Here is a 13,048-nt window from a genome sequence, read left to right on the forward strand (position 1 = left end):
TTTTTTGCTGATTTTTGGGTAATTAATAATACTTCATTATCTGCGCAGCCTTTTCCCAACTATGTTGGAGTCGGCTTCCAGTCTAACTGGATGCAGCTGAGTACCAGTGCTTTACAAGGAGTGATTGCCTATCTGACCTCCTCAACCCAGTTACCAGTTGGATAATTATACTTGGGTAAATAATTATTTGGATGTTCATGATTAAAAAATAAACATAATAATATAATACAAGATCTTTTTTAATCTCAAATATTGAGCAAATGTTGGTACATACATAACTTAAATATTTACCTAACTATCTAAAAATACAAAATTCACATAAGCTCCATAAATAGCGACTTTCCACCTCATTTCGGCTTACAATATACACAATAAATTACTTTCAGTTTTAAAATAGGTACCTATTTCTTCTAGTATATGCTGATCAATCCTACTTATAAAAATTGACAGCTGTCAATTGCACAAAACATTCGGTACTCCTGTGCTTGGTTATTTCTATTCCACCATGTCTTCAAAATCTTAAATTACATAAAATAGGAACAATATAGACCCCATAGGGCAAAGAAGACAGATTGAAAATGTCATTTTGACATAAACTAAAACACAGGTGTCATGGCGTGTCTTTAGAGTTGGAGTTATTAGAAAGAGCTTGCACGATACATCGTAATCTCGCAAGACTGTTTACTCCACAGGATGGGCTGTCATCTGTAACAATAAAAACAAAATTATCAAGAAGCACCTAATTGGGTTTGTATTGTAGGAAACGAATTAGCTTTTTCTCGCGGTTATTTTACCCGCATCTCGAGGACCCAAAGCCGGGAAAAACATAGCCTATGTTACTCGGGAATAGTGTAGCTCTCCAACAGTGAAATAATTTTTCAAATTGGTGCAGTAGTTTCGAATGGTTTAGGTTACAAATATTACTTTCTCCTTATTCTATACGTATGGATTGAGATAAAGTAAGATTTGTTGAAATTAAATGCAGACACTTAATTTTATATATTGAGACATTTCCTTAAAAATCCTCATCGGATCTTATAAGTACTTATGAAATCTGCAAAATTAACATTGTCTGCCTCGTTCACGCCAAAACTACTGAATGGATTTATATGTTACTTTGTCCTCTTATATTTATAGCCTGCCTGAAAACTTCTACTTTTAATTTGGGACCGGGAAGAAGTTTCCTTGCCTCGGAACGCGAGTGGAACCGCTGGGAAAAGCTAGTATTAACTAGGGCACACTTACTGCTTAAAAATGGTTTCTCTTTTTCAGCTTTTGTCTCTCTCGTATCATAGGAACGTTGTGACGTCACCGGCGACTCCATATAGCTCTTACAGTTTTCAGACTCCAACTATAACAAAAGATATATGGCTTACCTACTTATATTCAACAATGTCCGTAAAGTGACAGCAGGGTTAATCATCATAATGTTAGGTAACCCTTGACATAACCGGTCATGGTGACCATTTTTGTTATAACGAGTTCCTCGGAGTTTGGGAATGCACATTAAATTGTGGGTGACGGTTGACATACCTACGTACTGACGTACACTACATACAGTTATACATACCTACATCTGTGGCAGTCTTTACGAGTAGTCAGAAGCCAGAAAGTCTGACAACCAGTCTTACCAAGGCTTATAGAGTTGCCCTTGTAACTGGGTTGTGGAGATCAGATACGCAGTCGCTCCATGTGGCAAAAGTACTCAACTGCATCCAATTAGACTGGAAGCCAACCCCAACATAGTTAAAAAGCCAGGCCAATTAATTTAAATTCATTGATTGTTTTATAGAACTTAAAAATAGACAATACAGATAGTTTTGTAAACGCTAGATCAAACGGCGAGCGTTAAGCTAAGCTATTCTATCGTTGAATCAAATCGGAATGTACAATAAGTAGAGTAAAACTATACAGTTCAAACGATTAATCCCTTTCTGAGATATTGTCGGCTATTTTTAGTGGAGACCACACATTTGAATGTTTTAAAGCGAAATATTTTGAGTTTGCCTGCATAGGAAACGATTACACATTTAAGGGTCCCATACCCATGTTAGGTAGGTCCCATATATAGGTTTTGTATATAACATAGGAATATACGTTAATATATTTTATTTATCTATGGGCCATTGATGCCTCATAATAAAGTTTAAATAAATAAAATACCCGAAATAAAAAGAGTAAATTCATTTTTCGCGAATGTACCTCATGCATGAACCATAATAGTAGACAGTTGAAATCTTCACGAATGATGTTGCTGCTATTGTAGCAAATACTAGAAACTAGATAAAAATAAATATTTTGTGCTTACTTACTTAGAATTCAGAATCTGCAATTATGATGATGATACCGAAATGGAGGAAAGGACGATTTATGGCAGAAGCAAGAATTTTGGGACTAGGCGTATAAATATTTACATAGGAGGATGTATTTTTTTGCCAACCGACATACCCGGTAGTAATATAATCAACACCATTGGACCATTGGAATTTCAAATGGAACTACCTACATGGAATTAAAATTATCGATGTTAGCGTAGATATGTCACATAAGATAACCGCTAAGTCGTGTATTTTAGGCTATTTCAGTGCGTGCCGGCTCGACGAACATGTCAGATGTCCTGATGCGCTAAGGACACCTGCTTTTAATGACTTCAGATCGCTAGAAATGGTATTTAATGTGATCTGGTTTGATACTTTATACCTACCTGCTAAGATATGCTTTTTGTTTTTAAATGTATCGGAAATGATTGTTTACTAAAGTTTCTGGCTTCAACTGGTAGCGAGAAAAGTCAAATTATATCCTGAAATGTTTTTTTAAGTTTGTTTACCTATAAAATTTTGTACAAACCCAAGTTTACACTGGAAACATCGGGAGAAGGCGCGAGTCTAAGCTATGTTTCAGATTTTGCGATTGTGTATAAAAAAAAATTCTTATGAAGTTTTTAATCATGTGTTTAATCGTGTTTTAGTAGCAGTCGCTAATTACCAGTCACCCTATACAAATATTTATTTTACAATACCTAAGTTAACATGAGATGTGATCATGTAATTCTGGGTAAAAATAATACTATTTTTTATGGTTTTGTATCTTTTCCAAGTTATTCTAAAGTAAAAAAAAAACATTTAAATTGAGAGAACTTTTGGATAGCAAAGATAAAACATAGCCACATCCTAGCAACGAACCACTTCATTTTCTAAAGTCGGTTAGGAAAAGCATTCTCTGCTACATATGTAAAACTTTTATAATGACAAAACTATAAATACACTACAAAGAAATCGACACAATTTAATTCGCACTGAAAACAAAAATATAAGCGCGCGCACACACATACGATTTCACGACACGACTATCATTCTATTACAAACTACAAACTATACACACATATTATATCTATGATTCTATCGCATTACACGTTCGTGTCGCGATGTTAAATTGTCATCTATCCACGTCCACAGATTATTTATTGGTACACGTGCGCCCGGTCTTAGAATAGAATTACACGGAATGGCTTAAACGTGGACCATCGTTTTAATTGCGAGCGATATTTTGTTTTTTTTTTCTTGTTTTATAGTTCGTGGAATATGTATAGATAGATATTGAAATTGAGATCATCATCTGCCTAGCCTTGTCCCAACTTCCAGTCTAGCTGGATGCAGCCGAGAACCAGTGCTTTACAAGAAGCGACTGCCTATCTGACTCCTCAACCCAGTTACCCTGAGATAAAAGATTGGTTGACTGGCTTTCTGGCTTTCCGAAACAACTGCCAAGGAGGTTCCAATGACAGCTGGGACCAAAGGCAGGTCATGAGCCATCTAGACTGGGCCTGGATATTTTTTGTTACATTTAGTTAGTAGTTATTAGATAATTTTGCTCTTGAATAAATAGATAGATTAGAAGTTTAATTGTTGAAAAATTCGCGCTCGCTCCGCTCACCCCGTATTTTTCATTTAGGCATCGTTCAGACCAAACGTATTGTCGGCCGCTGACTGTGAGCGCGCGTTACGCAGTTTATTGCTTTTCCATATATATTGAAATTGTCGTTCACACCGAACCGACTATACGCTGTTACGTCGTCTGTTGTAGCTGACTCTCAGTGGCCGATTATTTTACTACGCGACTATGCACGGCGGACGCGGATTGGCTACGCGGACGCAGTTGCCGAATAGCGCCGCTCCGCCGCGTACGCACCGCCGCGCCTCGGTACAGCACGTCGATAATTAGTGTCCCTTTTATATAAACTTAAACGTATTAAAGATAGTAGGTAACTCATCGAATGTTTTACTGTCATACGAAAATATTTTTTGAACTTATTTGGATAAAGTCTATATTCGAAATAGGTATAAAGTATGAAATTAACCAAGAAAACATCTCTTCAAATTTAAGGGATGTACCCACAATCTCTTCTTTTTATTATTTTCGTCTTCCTCTAGAGCTTCGCAAATGGCAACTATCTCAATGCGAATCATTTAATTGAAATATCAGTAAAACGTCTGATTTGAAAAAAATAAATTACGCTAGTTTTATCGTATGGGAACCACGAGTGATCTCAGAGATCTTTTATAAAATACTACGAGCAACTTCAAATACTGAGCTCTTTTATGTGTAGAATAGTCAGCCGCTCAGCGTACGCATCTAGTGTGAACCTACACGAGCCTATTCTTTTGTTCACACATGTAGCGCATCGTACGCTATAGCCTATTGTCGGCTTGGTGTGTACGCGTACTGCAGATTGAGTCGACGTTCACACTGGGGCAGACAGTGAGTATACTCACAGTCAGCGGCGGACAATACGTTTGGTGTGAACAATCCCTTACTCTGTTTTTTTATTTAGACCTCAAACAATTAAAAAAATGCAATTTTCTTCATAGGTCTTATTCTTGGCGAGTCGATGGCAATCAGACTAAATATTTTTGTGACCCATCATTTTCTCACGCACACGCCGGTGTTGGGGCTCATAGCTTTTTCTATGTATCAAACTATCCTCAAAGTGAAAAAAATGATCCGACCGTGCCAAGCGTTGCTTGACCTAATGAAGTTATGATCGATTGACCGATGTAGCTATTACTAGGTCCTCGATCACCTATCAAGAAGTAAATAGGCAAATACTTAATTATCCAATACTTAATACCTAATTATGCTTACCACAGCAGCAGCCCTAAGTGCAGCTTGTAACCTCTCTATATGCTGTATGGCAGCTCGTAATATCTCCAGCTTGGGCAGTCGCCCGCTGCCGGCGCGCGCTCTGATGCGCAACTCTTCGAATGCTGCGTTTACCTGGTGATGGAAAAGAGGGATAAGAAGTAAGTAAAGAATCATGTCGGATCTTATCGGACGAAATCTTCTTTTAATAACGTAAGGATTAATGTAGGTAAGTGTTTTACGAATAAATTAAACTTTACGTTCGCAAAGTAAATATAAAATGGTATTGTAGGATGTATCTACCTACAGTACCTAAACTAGCGATTTTGTAACAGGGCAAAATATAGCCTAGGTAGGTAGGTATGTAAGATATAAAAGGATCGATGAGGCTCTGCGTTATCGATGAGGCTCTGCGTTATCTACGCAGCTCCGGATCTTCAATTTTTTTTAGGCGGGGCAAAAACTGAAAAATGCCGCCCTGCCTACCTACCTATATGTTTATTTTCACCAACGAAAGTCACTTTTTTGATAGGTAAATGATTTAAAAAAAAGTGTCCAAATCATTATAGCCTGAAACTGTTGGTCAGGTTTAAGTTATGTAAGTCGAGACAGATTAATGTAGGCAAAAAGATAAAAAAACGCTGTTAAGTATTTTGGATTTGACATTTGCAATTAACCATGCAATGCCTGTATAATATTGCGCGAGCGAAGCGAGCGCGAAATTTTTTGAGCCTACGACACAAAAGTACCTGATCAAGTACACTGTCAAGCAACAAGTAGCCGCGAGCGTAGCGAGCGCGAACTTTTTTGAGTTATTTGTTTGAAGACTCACTGGGCCGTCTCTAGCTCATGTAGCGCCTGGGTGCAATCATCACCCAAGCGCACCACCCTCGAAATTTTTTGAGCCTACGACACAATAATAAGTGACTAAGTACATTGTAAAGCCACGAACTTTTTTAAATTATTTGTTTGAAGACTCACAAATTATGTACAAATAAAAAGAAACCGTGATTAGAATGAGTGCCATTTGTGTTCCTTGATTCGGTGCGTCAATAAAAATGATAAACCATCAAAAACACAACATTGTCATATAGCCGCGAGCGTAGCGAGCGAAAATTTTTTCACTTAGTTGGAGGATGTTAAAAGTGAAAAATAATCAAAATGAAAAAATAATCAAAGCGAAGGCGACTTTTTTTAGAAACTTTGCTTGTCAGTATCATGATACAATGGAACTTCCTTATCAAACGGGTGTAATTCATCGAAATTTCCTGGTGGTGGGGCGCCCCTGAGACCAAGGCACCCGCGTTATTCGCACACCCTGCACCATAGGTTAAGACGGCCCTGTAGGTAACTATTATGGTATTATTAGGATTTAAAATCAGGCAGCCGCCTGATTTTGCCGCCCCCTGAATTTGCCGCCCGGGGCATGGGCCCCGGCTTGCCCCCCCCTAGATCCGGGGCTGTATCTACGCACTACCTGCGTTTTCTATATAAATCCATAAGGTATATAATTATTTATTAACATAAACAAGATATTACCTATATAATTAGGTTGTTCATGCATTGATTCTGGGCAGCAGTTAAAATTGATAATACGTGAAGCTAGTGCGTTTGCTTAGAAAACGTTTTATTTATTAAATAGCTACTTTATTTTCCTTCAACAAAACATACAACGTCAAAAAACGTCCATCCAAAAAATAAACAAACATTTTCAATTAGTTCTCATATTTATACATGAAAAACTGTGAAAGCCACATAATTTATGATTTCAGTACAGAGTATAGGCTATTAGTGAACCGCCATCTTGGTTTCACGTCGTAAATAAAATGTACTGAAAATGTACGCGAATTAGCTGTTAAAGGTTAGTGCATAATGACGGATATAAAACAAAATGTTTCGAGTTTAAATCAGCTTTAACTTAAATAATTTTTCGTATAGATAAGCATAATTACTATTGGATATCTTTACAAATCTTTACTAATATTATAAATCTAAACAGTTTGTTAAGTTAACTTAAGTTTTCATGAACGAATACTCCTAACGAATAATTCTACCTAACTTCTACCTTCCATCCGCGAGTCGTGTAAACAACTTCGCGTACTCGGATAAAAGTGAGCCAATCTCGGTACCTAAATAAACTATCAAACAATGATAAAATTCTCAAATAGGACTAGTTATGTATTCCCGACATTAACGTGTTTTATCTAAAAAAAAACAAACAAACTGCAGCTTAACAATATTTCGCCGAAGTATCCTTATTTAACATTTACTTCAGCAAAGAAAGTACCGTTAATCTAAACTAGGTTTTAACCGCTAAAAATAGTTCTCTCACCAATAAACTCGACAATATACGACTTACATCTTAATTTCACATAAAAACGAATTTACTACGTCTCACTAAAGAGACACGATTTATTTTTATATTCAAACGGTTGTACTAGCGGTGTTACCAGCCTTAAATATTATGATAGTGACACATAAATCTGTCAAATGAAATGTCACTTTGACGTTTTGTTGCTTTTTTTGTTTTTGTTGCTGATTGAAGTATTTATTGTTGTTTTTTTGTGGATTATTGATGCATAGTTTTGAATTTGAATTATCATAACTATTAGATAGTAGATATAAGTATTTTCCGTTTTTTATAAAATTTGGTATTGCCAAAACCTACACCGATAATTTCCCGCTAAATAGAAGTTATTATTACCTATTTTGACAAGAATTTCACCGAAAATTAAGGAATATTGACGGTACAATAAGTTAAACAAATCATGAGTTTAAAAAAATGTGCAAATACAAATTACTTATCTGTCTGACGCGATTTCCAACTTTTCAAAACTACTGAACTGTTTTAAACGTATTTTTCCCCTGTTTCGGGAAATGGTAATAACCACGGCAAACAGTTTAGTTTCAAAATAAACTGAAATAGTAGCTTTAAAAGACTGGTACCAAATTCTTTTAAAACAAGAACTCATAAAAATAGCAATAAACAAATAAATCAAAGGGAATATGTCTAAAATAATATCCGTAACAGTTAATTTTATACAACCCGTGCTTATTAGGCACGAACCATTGACAACAACCGACCCGTTTGCTGAAAAATAAAAAAGAGCTAGTCTCTGGTTTATAAATATAATCAAAAGAGTTATTTTGACTGGGATGACGTATTGTTCAATTAATTGAGATTGTAAAAGATATTTTTGTACGCTTTTATCGTTTTCGTGTTTCATTCTATTTCTATGTAAAATTATCATTTAGAAAATACTAAATTATAGATGGATGAAGAGAATAGATCTTTTTTTTTGTCCGGGAATTAACTATCAAATATATGTATATACTTACCTTATGTTTGCGTATTCGTATTTTTTATACCCAAAAGCATGATACCTATTAGGTACCACATCCATTTGTTCTTTCTTCCGCGATAAATGGGCTAACGTTGATTTTTTTTCAAATCGCTTACCTACTGTGACTAAAAACCGCCCTTGTGAAATTACTGTTATCTAAACTAATATAAAAAAGAGGTTTTTTTTTGTTATTTGTTTAAAGGATCCAAATAATATACTAAACTGATTTAAAAAAATCTTTCACTGTTGGAAAGGTACCTACACTTTTTCTGAGTAACATAGGCTACATTTTATCCCGGTACGGGCAGTAGTTCCCTCAGGACGCGGGTGAAACCGCGGGAAAACTTCTAGTAGATTCTTATAGCTTGACACATACATTTACAAGCGTGGCTAATGTTCTAGGCTAATTTGAAACATTCAGAAATACAGAGAAATCAACTTGGATTTAATTAAGAACGGATGTGTCCTGTCAGAATCTTAAAAGGATTATTTACATCTTGACTCTTGAGTTAAGATTATTTACGAACATTTCATTTTATGACATTTAACATTTTTTATATTATGGTCCTGTTTCAGTCGTGGCGTTTTTTTAGAGTTTGACCGACTCCAAAAAAGAAGGTCCTCAATTTGACCTGTACGTATATAGGCATGTATTTGCGTATGTATTGAACCAATTTTGATGCGATTATCAGTATAGTATTTTCCAGACTTAGGAGAAGGTTTAAGTATGTTATTTCACCGTTAATCTAGAGCTATGCGTAATTTAATACGTATAGGTACGTGGGATTTGGATTGCTTTCATTTTACTTGCATGTTAGCTGTTTTCTCGTGGTTTAATTCTCATCCCGCAATATGTAACTACTGCCCGCACTCAGATAAAATATAGCCTATGTTACTCGGGGATAATGTAGCTTTCCAACAGTACAATAATTTTTCAAATCGGGATATGGTAGTTTCAGCAAACAAAAAAATGTTCCCTATAGTGTATGTAGAGTAGAGATAAAAATTGTGACAGTCTGAAATTGAATAGGTACACGACCCCTACCACTTAGTAAGTACGTCTACCATTTTAACTCTAGAAGCTATATTTACCAAAATATCACGCGATTGGAAATCTATAGCGACAGTTACTTTAAGAGCGTTAAAATGTCGCTTCATTTAGTTCAGCTTAAAGTGAAATGGATCCCTAGGGTACGCGCGTCGCGGCATATTAACGGCTCGTCGCGCGCGCATGTGTTAAATCACCCTTTTAATTTTGGGCGCGTTTTTGAACGTTAATTTAGTTAGTAATTGGTTTTGAAAGACTTTTGTGTTGTTAGTGGGTTTGAGTCCTGTGCAAAAATCTTTTTCATGCAACTTGCATGAAGAATCCATGAAAGAAGTACAGATCCCTTGAAGCATGGATACAATCAAATATGACAAGGTAATTTCCAAACGTTAAAAAAAATGCTTTTATGCAAAACATTTCGAGAAGTACCTATGTGAATTGGAAAAACTTTCGGAATTAATAAAGAAAGACGTACAAATATAGAAGTGATAAATACTTATTAGCCCAAATGATCGATAAGATGCATTGTAGATAATGTACCTACCTAATTGTATGTATGTGTATGTAGTTGTATATGTATAATATATACCTTAAGTAAAATACCAAAAAAATCATTTTAGGTATTATCAACCTAAAACTGCTTGGGGTTTGCGATGGGGCTTTAATTTTAAAGTAAGTAAGAGAAAATTACACGAGACAAACACACGCATAAATCCATACAGTTTATAAAACCCAACATACATACACATGCAAGCAATGATCTTAAAATTAACTCGTTTAATCTCATGTGACAAGTTTGTTCGAGTATAATATAAATAAATACCGCGACTCCGTCCGTTAGTCACGTCGCGAGGATTACTGGATTTCGGAGACATGGTGAGACGCAGAGGTTTAGATGGTAATTAGATTAGTTTTATGATTTTGTTGGGTTTGTAATGGTTGAATTACGATTTTATTATCATTATTTATACCTATCTACCAATGTTTTCGTGAATATTAGAATCTCTCTAGCATAGAATATACATACAAGAAGCATAGGTTATGTTACCTATGTGTACATAACATGAACTTAAAAAAACGTTTCGTAGTTAGGTAAAAAAGTGTTTTAAGTTAAAAACAGGTAATAACATTACAGCAGAGGAGATTTTGTTAAAATATGTCTCAGGTCCCAAACTCCCAACTCTAGAATTCTTAGAAAATAAGCTTTCATCTAAAAAACGGCATCCAAATCGGTTCATCCTTTTAAAAGCCACGGTGCTACAGAAAGACATACAGACTTATTGTGGTCAACTTTATCATACCATGTGTTGTTGGTTAAAAACTTTTCACTATAGTAAAACTATTGCCATTCAACTCGTCTAAAAAACTCAGATAAGTAAAAACTTTTCAAATAAAACTTCTTACGAAGCAATCGTGAAAAATGCGAATCCAATACATTAAAACTCCAAGTCCTACAAACTTATATCTAACTTAGCTTTCAATTTAACTTAAGTAAGTTAGTGGTTAAGGCCGGTCCCAATAAGTTATCTATCTTTCATTTGCTTCATCCTCCGAGCTTTTTTCCCAACTATATTGGGGTCGGCTTCCAGTCTAACCGGATGTAGCTGAGTACCAGTGCTTTACAAGAAGCGACTGACTAGGCCACCTATTGTGAAAATTCTATCTCTAGAAAGCACATAAAAGGAAGTCGTGGCTTAGTGGGTAAAGAACCAACCTCTCGAGTATGAGGGTGTGGGTTCCATTCGAGGTCAGGCAAGTACCAATGCAACTTTTCTAAGTTTGTATGTACTTTCTAATTTTATCTGCGACACTACTGACTGTGTTTCGGAGGGCACGATAAACTGTAGGTCCCGGCTGTCATTAAACATCCTTGGCAGTCGTTACGGGTAGTCAGAAGCCAGTAAGTCATACAACCAGTCTTACCAAGGAGTAGGTACTGGGTTGCCCGGGTAACTAGGTTGAAGAGGTCAGACAGGCAGTCGCTCCTTCTAAATCACTGGTACTTAGCTGCATCCTGTTAGACTGGAGTCTGGAGGCCGACTCCAACACAGTTGGGAAAAGGCTCGAGATATGAGATATAATTTTGTCAACCCATATTAGTAATGTCGAATTCCTATCTTTAGTACGTGAAACAGCAGATAGATCTTATATTAGGACAGGCTTCTAACCAAAAATCAATAGTAACTGAATGTAACCTACTTTTCGTAACCGCCGTCGCTCGCGTAGTGTTGCCGCTTTCCGTCGGTCGACTGCCGCTGTTTTTCTTTTACAGGCTTTACAAGCCCAAGCTAAACATCTTCTGCTAGGACCCAAAACATGTTGTACATGGCTCTCCCCTTTTTCCTCATTAATCTCCCCGCTTTTGTGCTCGTTTTTAACTTGGCAACACTGTTCGTTTAGTTTTTCGTCTTTTTGAAATTCGAACTCTTTGTAGTTGTTGTTGTTGTAGTTATCGTAAATGGTGTTGTAGCTCATTGTTTATGGTTATTTAAATATCTACTAATATCGTAATAACTATTAAGTAGTATGTGCTAATATTATTATTAAGTTATGTTTTGTGGTCACTTGGTTAACTTAGTTCACGTTTTGGTAAACTTTTTAATCACTTGAATCATAGCGAGTTATTTTTATAGGAACTTTATTTTTCTTTCAGTCTCCAATCTACAAAGCACTACTTAATATTGAGCAAAATATTTTCCTTAATTCAAATAAACGAATTTTCTTTTATAATGGCTACCACTTCTTAAAGTTTTTCTTGAATGATAATTATATTTAACCTCTTATAATATCACTTTAATTCACTAATATATTTGCATATTATTTATATTCACTAAAAACCACCACAGAGGCCACATCACTACACAAAAAACAAAAAAAGAAACAAAAATTCTAAATTCAAAACGCGCGCCAAATCTGACAGTTCGGAGTTGCAACTTTTTTTTTCGGGTGACGCTCCCGGCGACACGGGCGACACTGAGGGTTGATCGCAGTCAGAGATTTACAAAATATGTCTGCTATTAATAAACTGTCTAGCTGTGTAGCTCTCGCGTCGTTGAGAGATGCCAATTTATTAGTGTTTGGATTGAAATTGATGCCGGCAATATATTCCCTTTAAATTTGTTGCGACGAAAGCGTTGAGACATTTTTATTTTTCATATGCACCTCGTTTGAGTATTTCGAATCGATTTTTAATGTGACTTTTCGTTTTTTTTTTTTTTAAGAATATATTTTATTTGTTTATTGGCTTGTTATTTTTTTTAAAGATGATTATGACTGTGAAAGCGTGGATCATGGAGAACAACCTGATTAGCGGAGGTGCCATAACGGAAAATCTACAAAAGTTGCACGCCAACGTGCAGGTGTTCGGGGCGCCGAGGCACGTTACTGTCTCCGCCGTTACACGCCTTCTTTGGACTCGATCATTTTTGTAATACGAAAAATCGTTGACAGTTGTCTCAAAGGACCAGAACCTGTTATAATTCACTCGTAGGGAACTGATCCACCCCGTACGTGTTTG

At 36.0% G+C, this 13,048-nt stretch overlaps 1 protein-coding gene across 1 annotated transcript; it reads right to left on the reverse strand.

Annotated features, from left to right (window-relative positions):
* Positions 1-261: 261 nt before the first annotated feature.
* On the reverse strand, positions 262-12,522 carry LOC110378522 (transcription factor SUM-1). Its single transcript, XM_064042711.1, has 4 exons — positions 11,731-12,522; positions 5,143-5,274; positions 1,246-1,351; positions 262-705 (listed from the first exon to the last, which is right to left on the reverse strand). Exons 1-4 carry the CDS (start codon positions 12,004-12,006, stop codon positions 611-613), a joined length of 609 nt encoding a protein of 202 aa, XP_063898781.1. The 5' UTR covers positions 12,007-12,522; the 3' UTR covers positions 262-610.
* Between the last annotated feature and the right edge of the window lie 526 nt (positions 12,523-13,048).

The sequence above is a fragment of the Helicoverpa armigera genome, chromosome 29, assembly GCF_030705265.1.
Source record: "Helicoverpa armigera isolate CAAS_96S chromosome 29, ASM3070526v1, whole genome shotgun sequence".
NCBI lineage: Eukaryota > Metazoa > Arthropoda > Insecta > Lepidoptera > Noctuidae > Helicoverpa > Helicoverpa armigera.

Bases quoted from the DNA above. Each gene is read 5' to 3' on its own strand.
- LOC110378522 (XM_064042711.1), bottom strand. From the start codon at position 12,006: ATGAGCTACAACACCATTTACGATAACTACAACAACAACAACTACAAA. The intron at 5,275-11,730 runs GTAGGTTACATT...TTCCATCACCAG, and splicing joins AGCGACGGCGGTTACGAAAA to GTAAACGCAGCATTCGAAGA. The intron at 706-1,245 runs GTAAGTGTGCCC...TTATTGTTACAG, and splicing joins AGAGAAACCATTTTTAAGCA to ATGACAGCCCATCCTGTGGA.